General features: G+C 36.6%; 2 protein-coding genes across 2 annotated transcripts; both read right to left on the bottom strand.

Annotated features, from left to right (window-relative positions):
* Positions 1–2028: 2028 nt before the first annotated feature.
* Positions 2029–10479, bottom strand: LOC108682510 (SET and MYND domain-containing protein 4; the record flags this gene model as incomplete). Its single annotated transcript, XM_018171688.1, is given in 6 exon segments — positions 2029–2154; positions 4322–4616; positions 5030–5157; positions 6849–7005; positions 8660–8864; positions 10297–10479. Coding segments are annotated over 6 exon segments (931 nt in total), but the record flags the coding sequence as incomplete, so codon positions are not given.
* Positions 10480–18441: 7962 nt separating this feature from the next.
* On the bottom strand, positions 18442–22089 carry LOC108682493 (allatotropins). Its single transcript, XM_047885781.1, has 3 exons — positions 21872–22089; positions 21320–21467; positions 18442–18686 (listed from the first exon to the last, which is right to left on the bottom strand). Exons 1-3 carry the CDS (start codon positions 22086–22088, stop codon positions 18554–18556), a joined length of 498 nt encoding a protein of 165 aa, XP_047741737.1. The 5' UTR covers position 22089; the 3' UTR covers positions 18442–18553.
* Between the last annotated feature and the right edge of the window lie 1024 nt (positions 22090–23113).

Here is a 23113-nt window from a genome sequence, read left to right on the forward strand (position 1 = left end):
AAATCTGACCTGTGTGCGTCCATGCCAGCGTCTCGGCAGGCTGTGGTACAGAAAGCGACTCCGCAGCAGACCGGACACGGGACAGCGGCGAACAGCCTTAATTAGGATTGAGGAAAATTAACTTAAATGACAGAAAGAAATTATAGAATATGCATCATTTTATATATAAGCTAATTACTCACATCGAAAGATCAGCATTTAAAGTGATGACAAACTTTGAGCAACTTAATTTTATGTATCATCTAGACAACAAAGTTGTGTTTATGAAGTACAGCAAAATGAACAGTTTTTCAGCAAAGGGCGAATATTTTTGCAAAGTCATGTATTATTCTAAAACAACTCTTCAATTATTTCCTAGCACTAACAAATTATACCATGCATGATAAGGTATTGACGCTAGCCATCATTTGCTGTATGATTTAATGGTAAGACGTACATCGAGACCAGTTGTATCTCATTTAATATAACCATCCGTGACCGTATAGAAATGGCCTCTATTTGAACGAATTTTCCTTGTTTTCGTTGTTTCTATCATTATGTGTATTTATTTTTAAACCATAATATAGCAAAAAAGACACTACCGATAAAATGGAGATTCCTCAAAAATAGAACGACATATGCGTAAAAATATAATTTTAAAATTGTATTAATGAGCAATTGCACTTCGTAGCAAAATGTTTAAAGTTCTTATGCCGTTCATAATTCTTTCTTAAATACAACGAGGAATGCTTACATACATAAACATAACATGCAAAACTCATGTTATGTTTATGAAACAACCTGTTTCGGTTAAACACGTTAATATCACTATACTATACTGGAATTAACTGAAATTTTCTGGCATCAGTCTCCGTCGCACATAATATGACGCGTTTTTCGGAGCTTTAAAGTTGCAACGAATAAACTTTGATAAAACTGGGCCGAGGTTAACGACTGGCTCTGTGTTCTATGATGTTAACAGAATCAAGAGGCTTTGTTTTGAATTTAATAAACAAATTGCGATGCTCATATTCTGACGGACGTGGTGACTGCAATGTCATGAAATTTCACAAAAGATTTTCAATAAAAATAATATTTTTTGGCAAAGAAGGGCAGCGTCAGCCTATCTTTAAAATACTAATGCATTCTAATAATAAATAAATCTCGCATGTGTAAGAGATTTTCTTATACCTCCACATTCGCAATGTTATCAGTTTAATGAATTGAATTTTCTGTAATCAAGGAATTTATGAGGTCGATTAATTCCTGATAAGTTCATAATCCCTTTTATTTAAACTGTCATCAATGATGAAACTGAAATCGATAATTTTTAGTATTTCTTATGTTTAATTTTTATTCTATATAACTTAAGATGGCAGAGATGTGCAGAACAAGAGCTGTCATAACAGACAAAGACAGAATTGATGATTCCTCAGTAGAGTGAAACTATATAATTGCAACGATGCTATTATCCAGCAGCCATTTCCTCGGAAAAGCCATTTTCTAGCTATAACAATATATAAAACTATATATAAATGTGGTAGACGAGCAGCCGTCCTGTGATAATTTAATCTATCAAAGGTGGATCAAACCACGATGGATGGTTAAATCTGCTGCACATCTCACTGTACTGTAACCACAAAGATATCAATTGAAAATGTGTTTACAGCAGTTATAAAGGTAATTGAAATTCTGTATGAGCTGTCATAACAGTAATTGAAATTTGGTATAAGCTGTGATAACAATGATTGAAATTTTGCATAAGCAGTGATAACAATGATTGAAATTTTGTATAAGCTGTCAGAAAAATGATTTAAATTTTGAACAACCTGTCATAACAATGATTGAAACATTGCATACAACAGCCACAACATCAATTGCAACGGCGAAAACAAAACCCATAATAACGAATGGAACCTATAGAACAGCAGTCACAGCTGTTGGACAGCAACATCAGCTGCTGTGAACAGCAGCATTTAAATAAATTTCAAAAAAAGAGCTAAACAATAACTAGAGTCCCAAGCATGACAGCCCCAAATGAGAACTCACCCTCATGAGGGGAAAACTTTATGTGTACGGCGGTGGAGGCTGAGGGGAGGGCAGGGTGGGGAGTGAAGCCCTGAGCAGGGGGCGCACTCTCCCCTACGCCCTTCCAGTCGTTGTCATGCGCGTTCTCTTCAGTGCCAAAGAAAATTTTTGAATTAATATTGTACGTTTGTTTTTTGAAAATTTATGATTTTACTGTAATAATTTTTGCATGTCAACAATATTTAAAAATAATAAATACATATTGCATTTATTATTGCATATCGAGAAATTATCAATGCCAAATTTATAAGTTAGCAATGCCAAATTTACGTATAAATTATCATGTGTAATAATTTATAGCTACTTTATTGCGAGTTAAGAGTATATGAGACTTTACCAAGAATCAATTACTGAATCTTAGCTTTCAACGTCATGCAGACGATTTCTCTGTTAAGAGAAAGACCTCGTGTGTGCAATAATCCTCAACGATAAACAATAATGATTCAACAACTTGTCTTTTATTGTAAAAAACAACATCGAAGCGTCCATGAAATCTCATTGGGCAATACCGAGGCATCTGTCCAGCCGGTAATTGGCATGGGAAACTTATCGAGAAGAATTGTGTGCAGTGTACGTTCAGTAACTTTTATTGCTTAAGCCCTGGCATCAAAACTTTGATGTTTGCTGGCGAATTATGATGAGTAATTATGATTAAAAAACAATTAACATTAGCCTCGCTATATTACAGGCTACCTCTTGCTAAAGGGTATAACGATCCGATATTCTATTGAAATGCAAGACAGAGGCGACCGATAACCAGCCACGCGTTTCCTGTTATAATTTAATCTATGAGATCAGCTTCCCATTCAATGAAAAGGGAACATGAACTTCTAAGAATCACATGATTCGGTTACAAAGCAGCTCTCATTTAAGCAGCACGGCTGGAAGGCCGGTGTGGGAGGTTATATTGACGATAGGTATCTGAATACGTAAAGTGGACGTCGAAATTCGGAATTTGAATGTGGTTACAATAATAATAATCATAGCTTGTACACAATACTTACTACACGAGAACTTAACGCTTGGTTAGTTCCCAGTAAACGAGCGCGATGAACCAAGAGACTTTAAAAACCTTTTACCATCACCATATATTTATCTTGAGTCAATTCTTCGTTCTTTTAATTAGAGGACGTGATCACGAAATGTTTCAGTTTCAGATAAATATAGAAGGAACAATAACTTTATTTCATTTGTTGAATAGCTAAATATGTTAACACTAACCATTCGCTGCAAAAGACAAATTCGAAACACCTTCACGATGATAGTATTGACGTCCCTTTCCTTGTTTGAATCGTAAATTAACTAGATATTTAAAAGCTAAGAAAAGAAGTAATTAATTAAAAATAACGAATAACGATTGCGTGACATCATCCCAACGTACGCAGATGCACATCGTGCACAACAATATTGATAAACTACGGACGATCGCATTTGAACAGAGAGCACATCTTTGAATCTAAAGAAAGAGCCGAGTTTGAAATTGTATACCAACACAACTTGAAGATTGACATTTGGGAAGTATTTGTTGAACAAAATTTTTAATTCTGTTGGCATAGTTACGGACGCAGGGCCGAAGTATGGAAAAAAGCAATAAACAAATTTCTTCTCATCGCTTTCTGGAGCAACCTCACTGTATCGCTTTGACATGAATTTCTTGATTTGTGTACACCAGACTTGCAGAAAATCTATTGAGCGCGAAACTATTGCGCAAAAATTCAAATTCAGCGTGCATAGCATGCTATGTAGAACATATACAAAAGCATCGGTAAAATAATGTTTGAAGACCATTCAACTTGAATCAGAATGACCAAAAGCTAAAGAAACTGGTACTTAGGCCGGTGAATGCCGGCTTTCGGAACACGTAAGACTGAAAACGGCCATTAGATTTGGTAACATTACAATCGAGGAAACACAAACTATTGTTAGATTCAACCTCCATTGTAAATTTGATGGAATGATGATGGAAAATTGAAAGATGTCAACGACGTATCTGCCCTAGAATATTAAATCTTCCAACTGACTTCGAAACGTTTTCTATATGATAAACTTTTATAAAATTTTCTTAGCTTTCAAATTTGACGATGATATTCCCATTGGAATCCTATATTATTTTAGCTACTCCACAGTCACACAGTTCAATTCTCCCGCTAGATCTGACTATATTTGGTATTTTTTTGCATTCTTGAACGATTTAACCCTTCACCCTCTCAGCATAAGTAAGCGATGGTACCAACCGCTCACTGACACCGCTCACCTGAATCATTCATTATCAGTTGCTCAGCCGCGGTTTGATCATCCACATTTAAATCCCCAATAAGTGATGACTCAACCAAATTTCCGTTCTCATTTTGGCACGATTGTAGACACGCGGATTCCTTTTGTAGACCCGCACACTCCGTCAACTTTTGTTCAATGTTCTGCTGCCAGGAGCTTTTCTTTTCTTCGTCGAGTCGCGCGTTGGGCAGAGCGCTGAGGGCGCCTCTGTAGCACTGCAGCGCCTCCTTCACGAGATGCAGCTGCTGGTAGCAATGACCTGCGCGCTCCAGCACCTTAAGTAATGTAAATAAACCAATAAATTGATGTTGTTAATCTTCATGCATGAATAAATAGCTTTTAAGGCTTGAAATTGTGCATTCTTGTAGGAAAAAGTTACATGTCATATATTTAAGAATTTAACTCAACTCCATTATTGTAGCCTAACTTATAATAGCGATATTCTCAGATCCTTAGTCATCTAACATCGTTGAGCCTTCGCCTGTATTACATGCCACATAGCGTGCCTCCACACAGCACATGCCGCTTACGTAACTTGTTCTCTCAATGCCAAGCCACATTGTGAGTTCCCTCATGGCACAAGCCACATATAACATGCCACATGGCGAGGTCTCTTCATTTCACTAGCCACATTTCACCAGCCACATAACAGGTCACCACATAACACATGCCACCTGTCACCGGCCACCTTATAGCGCAGGTCTTGGGGGTAATGATACACCAGCGCCAGACGTAGGTCACGTAAGCACCACCTGTAGAGCTTCAGCTGGCACAGCGCGGCAGACCTGTTGCCGTATGCCAGCTGCAGGCTGCTGCCTTTATTAAGCAATTACATTGTTATTCATTCTAAAAATAAATTCAATTGAAATAAAATAATCAAAAGTCTCATTCAATATAAAAGAATTAAAATAATTCATAATCTATCAATAGTGCAGGAAATAATAGCAAAATACCATAAATTTAATGCTGAAGTAATGTCTACGTAGAAGTGATAGGCCGGTGTTACAAAACATCAAAATACTTTAATTGATTCGATATAAGAACAAGCAGAAGAAGACACTTTCTTCTCTCGGAGAATTGATATATTAATTATCGGCAACAATTACTATCAAATAAATATTAATAAAAACATAACTGTGTGACGCATCATGAGCATGAACATAGGAGTAACATGTAATTGTAATTTAACTTAATTCCCATTCAGAATAACAGTTCCCTTTCACTGGATTTGGTTCAAGGCTTTGTTGTCAAGCCACCGCCAATCATCATTTATCTGCTATTGATACTCTATAACTACACATCCTCTCCTCTCCCTATCTGCACTCCGCAGTGTATAGCCAAAGAAATGCTTTTGAAATAAACTTAAGCCTGAACATAAGAAATTTGATCAGTACTCACTGCAATGAGTGACAGAGAGCGCATTTTCTCGTTCGTCCGTCTGTGAAGTCACGGACTGATGGACGGACGTACATGACGAGCACAATAGCGCCTTTTTTCCATAAATGAGAAAATGCGATAAAAATGGTGCCAACTCCTTTGTATTGTTTCCTATGAAAGAACCATAACTCACCAATACATGTTATTTATACGAGGGAATTACGTTTCGTTTTAGTAAAGCAGTACACATGCATATATCAATGTCAATACCATACAATATCGGGACATGAAAACATGGAAAATTTCTCATTCTTATTCGCTTATTAAATGCAGACAATTTCGGATAAAATCTCAGGCGTTAATATATCTTGAAATTTTCCATGAATTTAGTTCGTAAATCAAGAAAGTAATTTTTCTTACTCGTGTAGATTTTAAGCGTATTTTCTCATTTATGGAAAAAATGCACTATTGTGCACGCCATGTCCATCCGTCCGTCCGTCCTTGACTTCACGTTTTCGTCGACGAGAATATGCGCTCTCTGTCACTCACTGCAGTGAGTCACAGAAAGCGCATTTTCTCGTCCGTCCGTCCGTGAAGTTACGGACGGACGCGACGAGCACAATAGCGCATTTTTTTCCATAAATGAGAAAATGCGCGAAAAATGGTGTTAATTACTTTGTATTGTTTTCTATGAAGGAAACATACCTCACCAAGACATGTTATTTATACGATGGAATTAAGCAAAGTAGTTCTCATGCATATTTTCATAGTCAATACCATACAATATCGAGACATGTAAACATGGCAAATTCGTCATACTTATTCGCTTATTAAATGTAGACAATTTCCGATAAACTGTCAGGTGTCAATGTATCTTGAAGTTTTCCATGCATTTAGTTCGTAAATCAAGAAAGCAATTTTTCTTACTCGTGTAGATTTTAAGTGTATTTTCTCATTTATGGAAAAAATGCACTATTGTGTTCGCCATGTCCGTCCGTCCGTCCGTCCTTGACTTCACGTTTTCATCGACGAGAAAATGCGCTCTCTGTCACTCACTGCAGTGAGTACTGAGTTACATTTTTTTGTGTAGTACGTGCTCGTGTTGTATTTTTTGTATGTGTATCACACACCTGTATGAGGAGCCCGAGTCACAGCTTGGCTGTATCGCTCCAGCGCCGTGCGCACTTCACGACGCTGGAACGCAGCGTTACCTTCCTCCCGTAACCTCGCGGACGCCTCGCCGTCCTTGCTCTTGTAGAACCTTCCTACCTGCAGGCTGTGCACCGGCTGTACCGGTGTTAATTATTGCTTTATGTGTAATAATAGAATACAATAATAATATGTAATAATAATGTAATAATTCTATTACTAGTAATAATAATAATATAATTATTAAAATTATCATTATTATTGTTACTATTATAATTATTGTTTTCATTTATTGCTATTATTAAGTATTATTAGGAATATCGTCTGTTGTTATTAGCAGCATAGAGTCATGTATGAAAATTTGGGTCTAGTTTTTGCTGTAATTTCTTACTTGGAGTTATGAAGCTGAACACAACTGTTCAGGCTATGTTAGTGTTCTTTATAAACGATGCTTTAAATAATAAAACAATGGTAATTCAATGGACGAATTAATGTACTTCATAATCACTTGCCACCAATTGTGTGTTGTTGCTTGCAAGTTCTTTTTTAGATTTGTTTTTGTGAAGTTTTTTCGTTTGTTAACACGCGGGAGAAATATTTTTAGAAACCCTTACAAGTGACACGTTATACATGTGTGAAAAATTTTGCATTTAATCAAAGATGTTGGTTACGAGCAGAAGTAATTTGAAATTGATAAGCCAAAGTAATTTAATTAATTCTAATCAAGTTATTTCAAGCAGAAGTGATTTAAATTTGATGCTCCAAAGTAATTTAACTAATTTTAATTAATTTAATTTAACCAGAAGTAATTACAAATTTATCAGCCGCAAGCCCAGCCAATGAACCGTTGCCTATGGTGCCTTATTTTCAAAGGCATAGAAATCATTTTTGCAATCATTGCATCATTCATCCTTCCACTTATGATATTAATTATGTCCTTGTCAAATTTTATTTAAAAATTTAAATTCAAGTAATATCTTTTTCGCTGTCTCGTGTTGTCGGAGAGTAATTATACTCGTAAAGGTTTGTGCCATTATAAGCGATGAACAAGACTACATTATACTGTGTATGAAACTTCACAATCAAGTGCGATGGTATAAACCTTTCCACAGCCGTGATATATCAACTGGATTAATCGTTACCGTTCTTTGTAACGGCAACATAGTCATTTTCTTCAAACTTTCGCTGCTGAAGGCTAGAAGTAACTTTCAAATGCAAGTTTGTGAGTGGAGGCTCGGAATAGCTCTTTCTAATTTGTCACAGCGGCGCGGAGTAGCTGGGACCAGCCAAGCAGTTAACTTCTTGTCCTGCGGACAGCGTTGCTGCCCACATCTTCTTTTGCGTGGAATTTCCTCATTACAAACTTCGAAAAACTATTAAAACGGGGTACAAATTCATCTTGAGCCATTCAATGAAGGCACGATTTTTTCACGTGAAATAAAAAAAGCACACTGCATTATCGACCATGTATCTTTATTTCCCGTTCAGCGCAATCATGTTGAATATTTTTGTTCATTTCCATCAACGATTAAAATATTAACGATTCCCATTTCTCGAGCTTTAAGACAACCTTCACAATTCTCAGACGGATCAAAAAAAGAGATGTGGCGCAGCAAAGCTCGCAGCAATATTATTGCGAAGATATAAAAAATTAGGCAAACAGTCATCAATATCGCAAATAGCCAACGTCTAGCAAAAATATAATATCTTTATCTTCGACCGCAAGCAAAGTTGGGAAGAAAAAACTCCGAGCTAAGTTACCGAACTCGGAACTTTGATCACGGAAACTTACTTTAACTCCCCAGACCATCTTGATCCTGTCATAATCAGTGGCTAGTCGACTGAATCTCGTCACGAAATCTTGCGATATGTAGCCAGAGATTTGGTCAATCCAGTGCGTAAAGAAGCCGTCTTTGTCAGCGACGAGCGTGACGTCTGAGCAAAGCTGTCGCAGATACGAGGCCAGCGCAGCTTCGCCGGCGCTCGCGGGCGGCTGCCTGCAGTAAAAAACGATATTCCAGAAGGACTGGAGTGAGAAAATTAGTTTGAAAATAATGAGGATTTTAAAAAGAACAATATTGGAGACCACCTGTTGAATATGCGTTTAAAATTTATAATCTAAGAAATTTTGATGCAAATAAGAGGGGAATGTTTGAATTCAGTTTTCGGGATATCTAGGTACAGATTTTGTAGGAAATTTGTTGACAAAAAGACATAATTAAACAGTGGTCTTCAAAGCCACATATAGTCTGATTATATCTAAAATACTGTAGGCATAAGGTAGTGCAACGACAATTTTTTCGAAGCAAACTATAAGTAAAGTCTCAAAAGACGAGAAGTGGGTGGCAGCTATATAGGGGAAAAATCAGAAGAAAAATAAATACCGAGTGCTTTCCCAAGGGCACCCATGTACAAAGCATGAAAAAACCGCAATTTATATTAGTAAAAATCTAATTCAAAGTGATTTATGGAGGACAATAGATGTAGAATGTAGGCATTTTAGATGCTGTATTAAATAAATGATGTGGGATATTCAATTAAATTTATCTGAAGCTAAAACACACAAATGCCGTTATTTCCAATAATTTAAAACAATTTAGTTCATCATCTTCGTGTAGCTCATTGAAGTATTTAATTAGTTATTCAAGTATTTAATTAGTTATTGAAGTATTTAATTAGTTATTAGTTGGTTAGTCTTAGCCTCTACTTTATGCAATGCATTGTCATATGTTGGATCTCAGTAGAATTATTACGTCTTTTTACAAATAACAGTCAACCATGGAATCAATTTGAAAAATATTTATTGGAATCATCAATTTAATTACTTTTTAAAAATTAAACTGATGTTTCGTTTTCATGCCCAAATTCTGAGCAGAAATGTAAATGAAAACCTCGCTGCACGTACGGAAAAGCATGTTTCACACACAACACACGCAAAAACAAACATGTTAAAGTTATAAATAATACACGTAGAAGCGCAGGAGCAACCTTTGAGGGAGGACTGTTAATTTTTTTGCAGGAGGTAGAGCTGTTGTAAGCCGATTAGCAATTATTCAAAACACTACTACCGCACTTCGTTCAAAAATTTTATGTTAAAAACAAACCCTGGTATATTTAAAATATCACGTAAAATTGCGGCATTTCTTGCGTGTTTTTAAGGGAGTCAAATTATTGTACGTCTGATTCACAATATTGTACTAACACAGTGCGCATACATGTGTCATGAATTTCAAAAAAATTATATGGTAAAAATAAACTCTCGTTTATCTGAAATATCACTTAAAATTACGGTATTTTCTCGTTTGTTTTTGAGGGAAATTACTTGTCTGATTCAAAGTATTATACTAATACAGTGTACAAACTGTACATGCATGTGTCACGAATGTCAATAAAATGGGTTCTGTTTTACAATCATTTATTATAACTCACCCGGACCTTGACGACTGCATCCAGCTGGAGACGTGCGAAGAAATATCGATAGGTTTTACTATAGATTAGGATATGACGTCATGGTAATTATTTAAACAATGCTCACGACTTAAAACAATGTTTACAAACGGAAAATTCTAAACCGAATATTTTCCAAATTTTTATTTTTACATTTAAGCCTAAAAATTATATCACATGAAAATCCTGAGAAAATAATACATTTAATTAAAAATATTTTGTAAATTTTTTTACCTTTCAATGAGAATTAATACGTTGAAGCAACAATAATATGCCGGACGCCGCTGCTTTTATATACCCGCTTAATATATATATAAAAAATGTATCTCATATCTGAATGTCATAATTACTTTTTGAAACCGACAGATATTTTCGGAATTTACTTCATTCCATATTAATAAATTTCATTAATAAAATTAATGGAAATATCCAGAGTAATCTTTAAATTGTTAATACCTAAGCATTTTAGGGCCAAGCAATTGGTTTGCTTTAAAACTTGTCTGACCACGTCATGACCATCTGGTATGACTGACCACGTCATGACCATCTGGTATGCCTGACCACGTCATGACCATCTGGTATGCCTGACCACGTCATGACCATCTGGTATGCCTGACCACGTCATGACCATCTGGTATGCCTGACCACGTCATGACCATCTGGTATGACTGACTACGTATCTCATATCATTGACATTACTCACCTTCATGTCTTATCTCTGAGCATGTCAACCATTTTTATATCAGTGAAATGATAAGAAAAATAAAATATTTCCAGGCTCGTCTACCTAATCCTATGTCACCGACATCGTCAGCATGATTCGTTACATATCTTACGTTATTATCATTCTAAAACGTTGCTTCATTTACTTACTCGCTCGTAAAATAATGTTGATTGTAACAGTAACATGTCTTCAATAAATATCACTTATTTTTTCAATAATTAAGTGCAAGAAGCCAAATTAAAATATCCAACAGCTTTCATTTTGACTTGAACTGTGAAGCAGTTCTTCATGCACCTTTTGTAAACTCAATAACACGATGACATCTTTCCAGCCCGGGAGTTCTACTAACGTAAAATGCAATTCATTACATCAGCATCCCGAGGAAATACCAGCCTTTCTCAAGTTCTGAAGAATCTCAAATTTTCAAATATTCCGAAAATACATTCACATAAAAAGCTAATTAGTTTGTTTGAAGTTTAAGTTTGTTTGTTTGTTTTTTAAACGAACTTCGTGTCAAGTGCCGAGGCAAAAGATTTGTATTATAGCATAGCACAAGCTGAGTTCAGGCCTCGATCATAAGTTGTATTCTAACTTTGTCATGTGCTATTTTCAAAACGTTCTTTCCCAGATCGATTTTATAGACCCGTCGAAGATTTCTAATTACATTAAAAAATATAACTCAGTACTCACTGCAGTGAGTGACAGTGAGCGCATTTTCTCGTCGACGAAAACGTGAAGTCACGGACGGACAGACAGACGGACATGGCGAGCACAATAGTGCATTTTTTCCATAAATGAGAAAATGCGCTAAAAATGTCAATTTATTGACGCCAATCGAAACTGCAGATTTATAGAAGCGTGCAAGTTTTGTGATACTATTGCAAAATTCGTCATTATATAATCATTGTTCACTCGTTTACTGATACACTGTATTTATTATCACTGGCTGTCATTAGTTTACATGTTCAGTAGGATAACATCTAAATGCTCGGAAAAGTTGCGGTAAAATATTTCTCACCATAGAGTCAACTGGATTTAATACTTTATTGCTATAACTCAATGCAGTAATCGAACATAACTGAATTTCAATGGCTGATTTACTGTGAACTTTAGAAAATTTCCAGTATTTCATTCGTTTTTTGTTCCTCAACTTTGGAGTTCCATATAACACGAGAATCTTCTCTTAAAAACAATTCCCCTAAGAGGCAGTTTCTGCAATGCGCCGAAATGAGACGCTCTCTATTACAATGGCCAACTCAAGATCTTGAGCAGTTATTCTTAGTTCTACACTATAGGGTTTTTAACGCGAACGCCGCTATTTTAGTTTCTGTTCCATACGCATCAGCGTCGTACAATTTTATGGAATATTGCACATACGAGTTATGTATTTAAAATCTCTGTGCTTTCATTGGTAATAAAAGAAAACGTTTAAGAAATGACCCCCAAAGATACGTACTCCTACATCATTTTTTTCTGTTGAAGATTTTGTAGTTTGTTTTGTATGACTTAGATGCGTAATTCGACTAATGCATGCGCAATAAAATAAACTTTAAGAAAAGTCCGCATTTATAATAAGTTTTAAAGGGACTACTAAACGGAGTGGTAAAAAAATCACGATAAAATTTATGAAAAGAAAAGCTTCATGTGAGCAAGTTTTCGCTTAAAATTCCAACGTTGCAAAGAGCTCTAGAATATTTCTTTTTTCCCGGAGACAATTGGATGAACGCACTTCACTAATGCTAAGAATATTATGCAAATGAAGGATTGACGTAGGAGAACATCAGCATTTCAACGTGACTCCTCAATGTGATCAAATTGTTTCACGTAAATATAAAACAGATGTTTCTGAGTGATCACAGCGCCTGATTTTTTAGGTGTTTCCGTAAACAAGTTATTAAATGCAGCGAATTTTTGTTGCAGGTCATTTCATCTGGAATCATCAATCAAGTTTCGTAATTCCATTTTGCATGAAAAATGTTAATGAAATTTGTAGCTGCAATCAAGAAATTTGAACTGGAAGTGCGATGTTATTATTGCTTGTATTGTTGACGTTATTTTAATAGGTCGCAATAATGCTGCCGAAGATTTCGAAAATTATTGATCACTGATCTAGCCAAGTAAATGCGCATTTGCGAAGCAGTGCTAAGTTAGGAATCGAAAATACGGAGTCGGTGACGACGCGATTGAAGTTATGAACTCATAAAGTATAGCTTTTCGATCGCCATTGCAAGCTATACTGTCTATACACATAGAGTTCAATCGCAATTGAAAAAATATAACTCAGCACTCACTGCAGTGAATGACATGCAGAGAGCGCATTTTCTCGTCGACGAAAACGTGAAGTCACGGACGGACAGACAAACAAACAGACAGACGGACGGACATGGCGAGCACAATAGTGCATTTTTTCCATAAATGAGAAAATGCGCTAAAAACTGTTAAAAATTTTAGGATTTCGCTGAAGGTTATGAAAATGACTTTTTTGACCGGAATTTTGCAATAAATACATTTTGTTTGTCTCTTGTTAGGACACTGGCCCGTTAAAGAATGACTAAGTTTCTCAAATTATCGTCATGGTGTCAGGACCAAATGACGGTGATAATTTATGTTCTACATGACAACTGAGCCAATAGATTTTGACTGTTGCTCTCATATTGCTAAATATTGTTACTATATCACGCTCCTACCCATTATTAGCGTAAGTGATACATGTTTAGCGGGTAGTGCACACAGCACTGCGATATCGAGGCGTCCACTGAGCACTGCCAACTGACTGCGGTGCTACTACGACAGTCGAGGGGAGGTTCGCGTATTTTTAGATGCAGTCAGTTCGAGTTCTGCGCCAGCTTTGCATGAAGTGAAGGAACTTTAACCTGTGAAATACCGGTTAATAAACTTTCTCGATTTGCTGGACATACGAAGTACGTTTTGGGAGACATTACATGCTTTGAAAGTGATTTGCAAGATTACGCCTCTTCAAATCAAAAAAAAATTATCAACAATTTACTGTTTGAAAAGTAGAAATATCCGTCGTAAATTGATTCAGTTGATTCAATTGTGTCTACATGTCAGCTTTAAATTGAGTTAGAATAGAACTCGTTCCTTCTTTTATATACGAAGTCAAAAAGCAGAAGATTTGCGTGGTTTCAGAACGATGTAATCTATTACGAGTCTCTTATATTTCATTCCCTCACGCCACTCACCTGGTTTCTCGGTTGCTTACGTACTCTCTTCAATTTGACCTATTTGAACGCTGCTTGTCAAATGCAATTTCTTCGGGCTCATTGCTTAGATTAGGGAGTAACATTTCGGTCGGAGATTGACTGTTGTCATTTAACCTGAAGCTAATTGTATTGAAGGGTTCTTTATTATGAAGTTCTTCAATAATTAGTCATAAATTAAGCTGGATTTTTTCAGTAGATTACATGGTGTCAGATAAAGTTGGACTGTATTACAGGGACCACTGCCAGAAGCCTGGCTTGCGTTGCATCTCAGTTCAGAGCAGTTCATTGGAGAAGCAACCGCTGCGGGTTGAGCTGCAAGAAAGGGGCATCCGGCCGGTCAGGGCGCCCAGGCACTCTCCACTCCATAATAATAACGTTATTATGGAGTGCTATTATTAATAACTCGCTAAAACGAGTTAACGCTATTATTTTTAAGCAATAATTTGGCAGGGTGGCCCAGTGGTTAAAGTTCAGAGTGCCGGGATTGGAGCAGAGAGGCGCGGGTTCGATCCCAGCTCTGTGCGCCAGTTTCTGGTCAGAATCGGCAAAGAGGCCGGGCGGTTAAGCACAGCAGAATTGTAGCAGTGAGTTGCGAGTTCGAAGCCGCAAAATGCTGTGAATGTTCTGCGATGTTAAGAATCGGCGACAGGCCTACGGCCTAATAAACGCTGAAACCGCTATTATTATTATTATTATTATTAATAATAGCGTTATAATAGGCACTCTCCATAATAATAACGCTAATAGTGGGGATAAAAACCATTGCTTTTTCTCACATAATCTCTCATGCTATATTCAAGTCTACTCTGTTCTAGTTTAGAAGTAGCACGTTTTTATAGGGTCGGAATCTACTAATAGGTATTTGCTACAAGCCAGTCAACTTATACGTAGTGAACATGTTTGTAAATGGAATAGGAAACAATTTGGATAAAGCTGCGTTAACATGTTGACATCTTTAGCCTGCTCTACATAATATTGTACTTCGAAGTTCGGCAACAGGAAACAAACAGAACATTGAATCACCATTCAAATTCAATAAAAAAACATACCAACCTGGTGATAAGTAAAAAAAAACCAACCTGATAAGATAAAAAACCAACCTGGTGATAAGTAAATTTTAATAAACCCATAATGCCTTATATATGATGTATCCATAGCATTGTGGTTCATCATAACATCATATGCCATTAGAGATGATAACTCATGATAGTTCTTCACAGTCTCTTGTGACGTCGTGGCATCAGAGCCTGATGATATCATAATATTATAAGATATCATCATAATATATTGAGTCATCACTTCTTCTTATAGTTCAAGACATTTAAAAAGGACAACTCTTCGTAGCAGGAACTGCCCTCGATGTTCAGGGAAGCGTATGCGACGCAATATAAGCTTGTATTGAACGCACATGTTCTAGGCAGCCCCGATGGGTAACTACCCTCCTAGAGATACTTTATTTGCTATGTTGCCGGACTGAAGCTTCACAGCAAATAGCCTAAATTGATCACTTTAGAGCGGCTGACTCGTCACACCAGGAATACGTCAAGTGAATACTTTGACTCGACCTAGAATGGAAAATGCCTTTATAATTAATATCAACTCTCGTATATCGCCAGTTTCACAGGGTCTTTATCGTGTATGCATTAAAAGTGCCTAAACATTGAATACACGGAAGCTCTAATGAGTGGTGACCGTTGCTGCTTTAAATTGCTTGGATTACGGCAAAATCGAATTTCGGTTCTACTGAGATTTATGATTACAATAGATTTTACATTACTGCATGAAAATTCAGCGAGAAAATTCCTGAAAAGTATTTAGAAATTAATGGAAAATGGAATAAAGCTTCTGTGCTGAAATTAATTTGAAGAGTTACCCGAGCATTTGAATTGATTCGTCCGCACTATTTCAAATAGTTTTTAAATTACTGTATGGTTTACGCCAAGTCAAATAAGGTTTAGAATAGTCAATATTTCCTTATCCAGCAAAATGGTTTATTCACAAATCTATTGCAGGAAACTGATTTTTCATCAGGAAACCATTTGTTCATAGCCACTTCCAAAATCGCCACACAATGAAACTATTGACCAGATTAGTTAACTAAATTGTAACAGCGGATGTTTTAAATTAGTTCATATGGTACTATGATATTTGTTTACAATCATTCTCGTGATAAAGATTAACAATCTTAGGCAACAAAATGCTGCGAAATACGAAGAAAAAAAAACTTTAATTTCACTTCGGAGCCGAGTTAAAAAAATGCTATTTGGCGAGGGCGTTTCAAATCGTTACAGAAAGCCCACAAGTGTCATTAGGAAGACTTAATTTCACTACAAACTGTCCTCAAGTCTTTTGTAGAATAAAGTAAAATACATATTATAAACCAAATTTCATGTAGTAATCAGTGCAAAGTCGAAGCATAAACACAACGCGTTCGGAAAGTAAAAGAAGGGAGCATCAATCCCGATGTATGTAGTCGCATAGACAACTTTGTGGACATAGACATCTTACTCTTATTTATTAATTCAAACACAATTCAAACACAAACAATAAAAACTATGAATGCATTAAAATTTTTTCATCGATCAAAGCTTTTAGTTCATCGCAGATTTAGCTTATCAGTGGAGAAGTTCTTAGAATTACTGATAATAATTAATATTAATAGCGAATGCATCATCATATCAACGCAATCATAAAACTTTTATTGATCACTGAACTGATCATTTCAATTGATCATCGAACAAATAATTCTATTCATTATCGTTTAATCATTCAGTGCACCTTTAATCGACAAACTTAATCCCAATACAGTTTTTAACAACAGGCGCTGAGTATTAACATTGAAGATACAATTATTACCACGATTTTTTCAACAAGATAATTGAATAATTTTCTTCATCTGCGATTACTTAACGAATTCTACATGTCGTCTGTTCCCGAGCGCCAGCAAAATCAGCCAAGGGTTTAATAGCATAAGCCTACAATTGGTGCAATATTTTGAAAGGTTCGCGATAACTTGAACCTTTATCATCCGTCAAAACTTTAACCTCTAAGTCCCCCGCGGTAACTTATAAGACGGCAACTTGTAACGTCAGAGTTTCGGCAAATGCGAGGCTTCGCTTGTAATCACTAAACGAATTAATGTTTTGCTTGCGTCATCCAAAACACGAAAAGAAATTCTCATCCGATAATAAAATTATTGTGAAACTATTCAATTTTTTTACTTATAATTCTGAGAAGTGTACTAACGCTAACCTTAATTAATTTCTAAAGCAACTTAAAGACTAATGATTCATTAACTATTCAAAAACTCTCCTTTCCAGCGTAATGGATTAAAAAATCACATCAATGGTACTTTTGGATCGCAAATCTTTCATATGAGATGGATTTTGCTTTATATTTTAATAAAATAAACTTGAATCGTAATGGTATTTGAAGAGAACGCAACGTTTTTTTTTTAAATATGTTCCAAGTTGTCATGCGGTTTAAAAGACTTCGCCTCGAAACATCGTCGTTTCTATGATCAAAAAAACGAAAGAGTCATCGGGAAATTTTGCGATGGAAAAATGTGTTGCAATATTCCTTGGAAACAATATTAAATACTGAAGAACAATTCTTCAAGTAACCTCTTCAGTTATGTGAAAGTCTTTCAATACAATGAGTGTGCAATGAGCCGTACGGATAACCAAACGCATTATATTGTTGTATCCACACCATCTCTGTGAATACATGAAACGTTCTTAAAACACTGACTTAACTGAAAAAAACGAATACATCTTAAACTTGCATCTCCCCTGAAGAATGATATGCATGAGGTTTATAGTTGTAATATACTCACTACTAAATTAAATTAGTAAATTATGATGACGTTAAAAGTTGCCGGTAGTTTTACCTTTTCATTCATTTTTTCTAAGTTCACTTAAAATGAGCATTGTGCATCTAAGAATATACTTCAGGTGCTAAACATTCGCAAAAATCCCTACACGTTCATGCTTCACAAGATGGTAAGACTCACCACGACCAAAACTGTTTCGTATAAGGGTGAGTTAAGAATTGAATAGAAGTGTAGGCACTGAAGAAATAGGCCCATGGTCCGTTGCCGATTCTTGAACTTTTCGTGACTTGATTCACAAGGGATCCGGCCTTTGGAACCCGATATTTCCGTAACTGACGATTGATTTGAGATAGCTGCTGGACTTATTGCCTGGTCCGTAACACATGTGGAGACCTCAGTTCGTGAACGCATTATGAAAAACAAATAACATTTTCTCAAGACAGACAATCTCGACGTCATCTACTGCATGACGTTGACGAGCTCCTTGGGCGAGACGTAGCCGTCAGAATCCGCGTCAAGAAACCGAGACACGAGCGACGTGGCGAGGGACGGTGAGGACGAGATGAGTTCACCGACCATCGAGACAGGATATCTGGGACGAGGAAATAGAGTCTGTGGTGAGTAAATATTTCGTACCATCACTGAGAACTTTTAAAATAGTTCTCGCAATAAAATAAAATAATTTTCGCAATAAAATAGTTCACACAATAAAATAGTTTTTGAAGTAAAATAGTTCTCACAATAAAATAGTTTTCGCAATAAAATAGTTCTCGCAATAAAATAGTTCTCGTAATAGACATGGACAGCCGAGGGACACAATTTTGAACATTGGCATGATTTAAAAACACGTTTGTTAACTTTTATGGCGGAAATATTTTCACGTAATAAGTGAAATTCGTCCTAAAAGAACTTTCCAACAAAAATTCGGTCCTATCATTCATTTCGATTATTATTATTTTAATCATATACGCAGACAACTAAAATTGATAGAGACAATTCGTTGACATGTAAAGGTTTAGGACCAGCAAAGTTTGATGAATTATTTTGAAAGATCGATTTCAGCTTTAATAGTTTGCTCGCATCGAAGGGATCAAAGTAAACTAATAGTTTTAAAAAAGTTTCATTGGTCTACGCTGCATATTTTTTACCTTATTCTGCTATGTTACACTTAATTTCGCTGCTTCCAGTTACAATGACGGGATATTGCCAGGGACTGAATAAGTTGAAGTAACGGATAATTGAGCACAGTTACCGGGTCTGGTTTAATACACAGTATTTTAAATGCTGCAAAAAGTGACTTTATTTACGAAAATACAATTGTTAATTATATCTCTGACATATTACTCATAGATGCAAGTTTACGGTAGTCAATATGTCATCTTTATTTATTGGATAAATTCAAGTTTAAACTAATTTTCTGTTTTTGTTTGTTTTGTGTTTTCTATTTCTGATTTGAAACTTTAAGTTATAACTTAGGTCTATGTTAACAATTGAAAAATTAAAACTATTGAACTCGAAACCTCTAAAATTCACGTGTCATTCACGAGTGAATAAATAAAATCACGAATAAATAAAAATGCTTCGCGCAAACGGACCGTCGGCACAATACCGACACGTTGCGTGGAGCTCGAGTTGTCTGCGTTGTCTCCGTGGCACTGACGAAGACAAACGACTTCGCTCTGACATGTGGGCCAAGTTGTGTCCATTCGAGACTAAATCCAGCCTTATCTCATTAATATTCCATATTCGTCCACAACAAGTTTTAAAAACCATACTATCCTATTTAAAATAGTAAATTGTTATATGCCTGATGTGAATGGAAAGTTGTTTTTCATTCGCTTCTTTGAACTTTATTGTAAGGAAAGTCATCGTAGCCAAAATGTCTAAGGCTTCGGTAATTTTGACTTTGAAATACTATACATGCATGCAACCTCATCAATAGTATATTTTTCGCCTAATGTTTTCATAGTTCGCTTATTGTGTTTAAACAGATGCAAAACTCGTCTAGGTATTGTGTTATCGCAGAAAAATATTATGCTGCAAAAATTTTATCAATTATGAATCCCGACGTACACTTTCAAGCAATATTGCCTTTGGCTAAATTTCTAATCTATTACCAGAAACATGCAAAAAATTTTCTACGATCTGTTTATTCACAAAAACAAAGATTACTTCCTGTAGACTTGTTTGAATATTAATGATATCTGAGATAGTTTACGGAAGAATATCGTTCACACGATGCTGAATTGTATGATTTTTCATCAATCGAGCCGTGACTCCTCCATGCAATTGTATTGTTCGATAACGATTCACAAAAAACTTCACAATTCGTAGCTCCAGCATTTCATTAGAAAATATGGTGATGGGGAAACTCGGGATCAAAACTCCCATCACCATATACTCTAATGAAATGTTGGAGCATGGGAAAACCGCAATTGGTACTTCATCAATAAAATCTGAGGTGCTTAAGGCTAGCGAGATTTGCGAGCGCAATAAAAGTGTTTTCGTTTTCTGTTTCATATCCATCGTTGTGTCAAAAATACACATGACCGATCCGGCTAATTTCCATCATTATTCTTTTAGCCGAAGCCGTGCAAAACTTTTGACGATCTGCACGATCAGTAGAGTAAAGTTTGTTCCCTGCATAAATAGCTGTACGCTAAACGAGCAACTTCCCAGGCATCAATCGTAGCGATCTGAACTACTAATCTCTTCTGTGCCACACAAATTCACGATCGTTGGCGGTCATTTGAACACGCGATCACATGCATAATTCTAGGTTAGCATTTCGACCGTATAAAGGTCGCGATTGTCGTAATGCACATGCCCTGTGACGGAAAGTGGGTCGAAGATCTCGTTTCTTATTGACTGTCAATGTTCGTTACAGTCAGGCACTTCAACAACGCCGGGGGCTGAGCCCCTTTGGACGACTGGGAATGGTGAAGGTCGAACAGCGACAATTTATTCTATGCTGGTCGCGGATGTTCGATAACCAGCTTTAATTGTAATTCTTTTTTTAAAACAGATATTCTAATCACAACAATGTCGGACACTGAAAAACAATCGCTAAAACTGTTTCCTTTGCATGAGGGAAGAATTGTTGTATTTGTCCTGTCTCTGTTTGACTTTCCGCAGGAATTAATTTTTACAAAAGGTCTCAATAAATTTATAAATTCATAATATTAACTAAATATTACAAATAAAAGCAATGACCCAGGTTCTAACCTTTCGCCAGGAACGCTGTTCTTGTCGAGCGCTGCTGCTTCGCCGCCCCTCTTGCCGTCTGCCAGCGACCTGTCCCTGCCAGTGCCCTCCAGGAGCTTCCAGTGACCATCATCCGCCGCACTCAGCACGGGGCCGTAATCTGCGCCTTCTACAGGTGACTCGAAAGATTGAGTGTCCAGCCATTTTAGTACAGACAGCGAAATGTCCAAAACATAAACTTGACTAGTTTACACAAGAAGGCTGTTGAGCTCATTCCGTCTTGAATGGGACAGCTTGGACTCGAACAAGTACAGTAGTTGTATAATCGAGGCAACAGACCTTCAGGCTTCTATACCACTTCAAATCAACCCCGCTAAATCAAAATTTTACGCTAGATTATGGGCTTCAAACTTGACTACAATTCAACACATCAACACGTAAGAACCGCTCTCCGAACCCAAAGATCTCACGTCAACATTGGAGCACTCAACTCTCCCCTCCACATGGGAAGAACATAAAATTTTAAATATAATTAAATCATATATATATCCACGATTTAGCCACAAGACTGACCATGAGAGTCGTAGTGCAGGTCGGAATGGGAACGTTTACCGAAGCCTCGCGCGGTCGCCAAGGCCGAGTTCTGAAAGCCTCTTCTGAGTCGGTCTGCAGCCTCCTGACGAGCCCGCGCCATGAGGGCTGCCCTGCGCAGGCCGAGCTCCAGGGAATGGCCGCTCAGAACTGCGACTGTCAGCACCAGCAGCAGCGTCAGCCACACGCGCCACCACATCCTCACTCTGACCAAGATTATACAGCACAATGTTGACTACACGAATAATTGATCGTTTTATTTGTAAGCAGATAATTGATATTTGCGGTTAACGGCCGAGAACAAAACTTGAGGAAGATGATAAGTCTTGACTTAAAAAGGTGTTGCAAGTCAAGCAATATTACATCATCTCAATGAATATAATAAGGAGCGGCATGATAATGTTGTGTCTGAATATAATAATTCTTCGCGTTTCCCAAGGACAATAATGTGATAACATCTACGCTCATTTTTTAATTTTAAGAAATGATATTATATTCTAGATTTTATTTTAAAATATATTTCACTATTGTGTAATATATTACATTAAAATATATTAGATTATATCATATTGATATCTGCGCTGAAGAATAGCCCTGATGTGGCCTGTCGCCGATTCATGTTCTTTTCGTGACTTGTTCACAGGAAATCTAAAAACAGGTCCTTTGACCGAATCTTTTCAAAATGACAATAAATTTATTAACCATTCTTAACTTTCTTGAAAAAAAACGCAAATACATTGGGCTGTAGAAGAAAAAAGTTTTTAATGTCCAGCCAGGTCAATTTCTATTATATTTGTTTTACTTGTGAAAAAGTTCTATGGGTGAGAGTTGGGCCATAATATTGTCTCCTTACAATACTTACGATGGAGCTTCGTCTCAAACATTTTTTGAATAAACTCATAGGAGTTTAATTGTTAGATTCTGATTTCTATTTTGGCTATCTAACGGGTATAATACACAGTCTACGCCAGAATGAGGTTGGGCTCGCAATCATTGCATGCGATGAAAAATCTTTATCGTGAAAAGTTTCAGTGACGTCAATTAACTGTCACACAACTACTGGACAAACGCATAAACTTATGCGATTGTTCGGTCAGTCGTGTCATGGACATTACGGTAAAAGTCACCGTTATTGATGACCAGCAGATTATCTCTGACTGTCAGAGAAACTAACGCGGTTTTGTCAGCTGAATGCTAAATGGGTGAGAGTACGAAATGCGACAA

This window comes from Hyalella azteca, unplaced genomic scaffold (genome assembly GCF_000764305.2).
Source record: "Hyalella azteca isolate HAZT.00-mixed unplaced genomic scaffold, Hazt_2.0.2 contig3106, whole genome shotgun sequence".
Classification (NCBI taxonomy): Eukaryota; Metazoa; Arthropoda; class Malacostraca; order Amphipoda; family Hyalellidae; genus Hyalella; species Hyalella azteca.

Excerpts from the sequence above, each read along its gene's own strand:
- LOC108682493 (XM_047885781.1), bottom strand. The coding sequence starts at position 22,088 with ATGTGGTGGCGCGTGTGGCTGACGCTGCTGCTGGTGCTGACAGTCGCA. Across the intron at positions 21,468-21,871 it reads CCTGCACTACGACTCTCATG|AAGGCGCAGATTACGGCCCC; the intron begins GTCAGTCTTGTG and ends AGTCACCTGTAG. Across the intron at positions 18,687-21,319 it reads AACAGCGTTCCTGGCGAAAG|ATATCCTGTCTCGATGGTCG; the intron begins GTTAGAACCTGG and ends TCCTCGTCCCAG.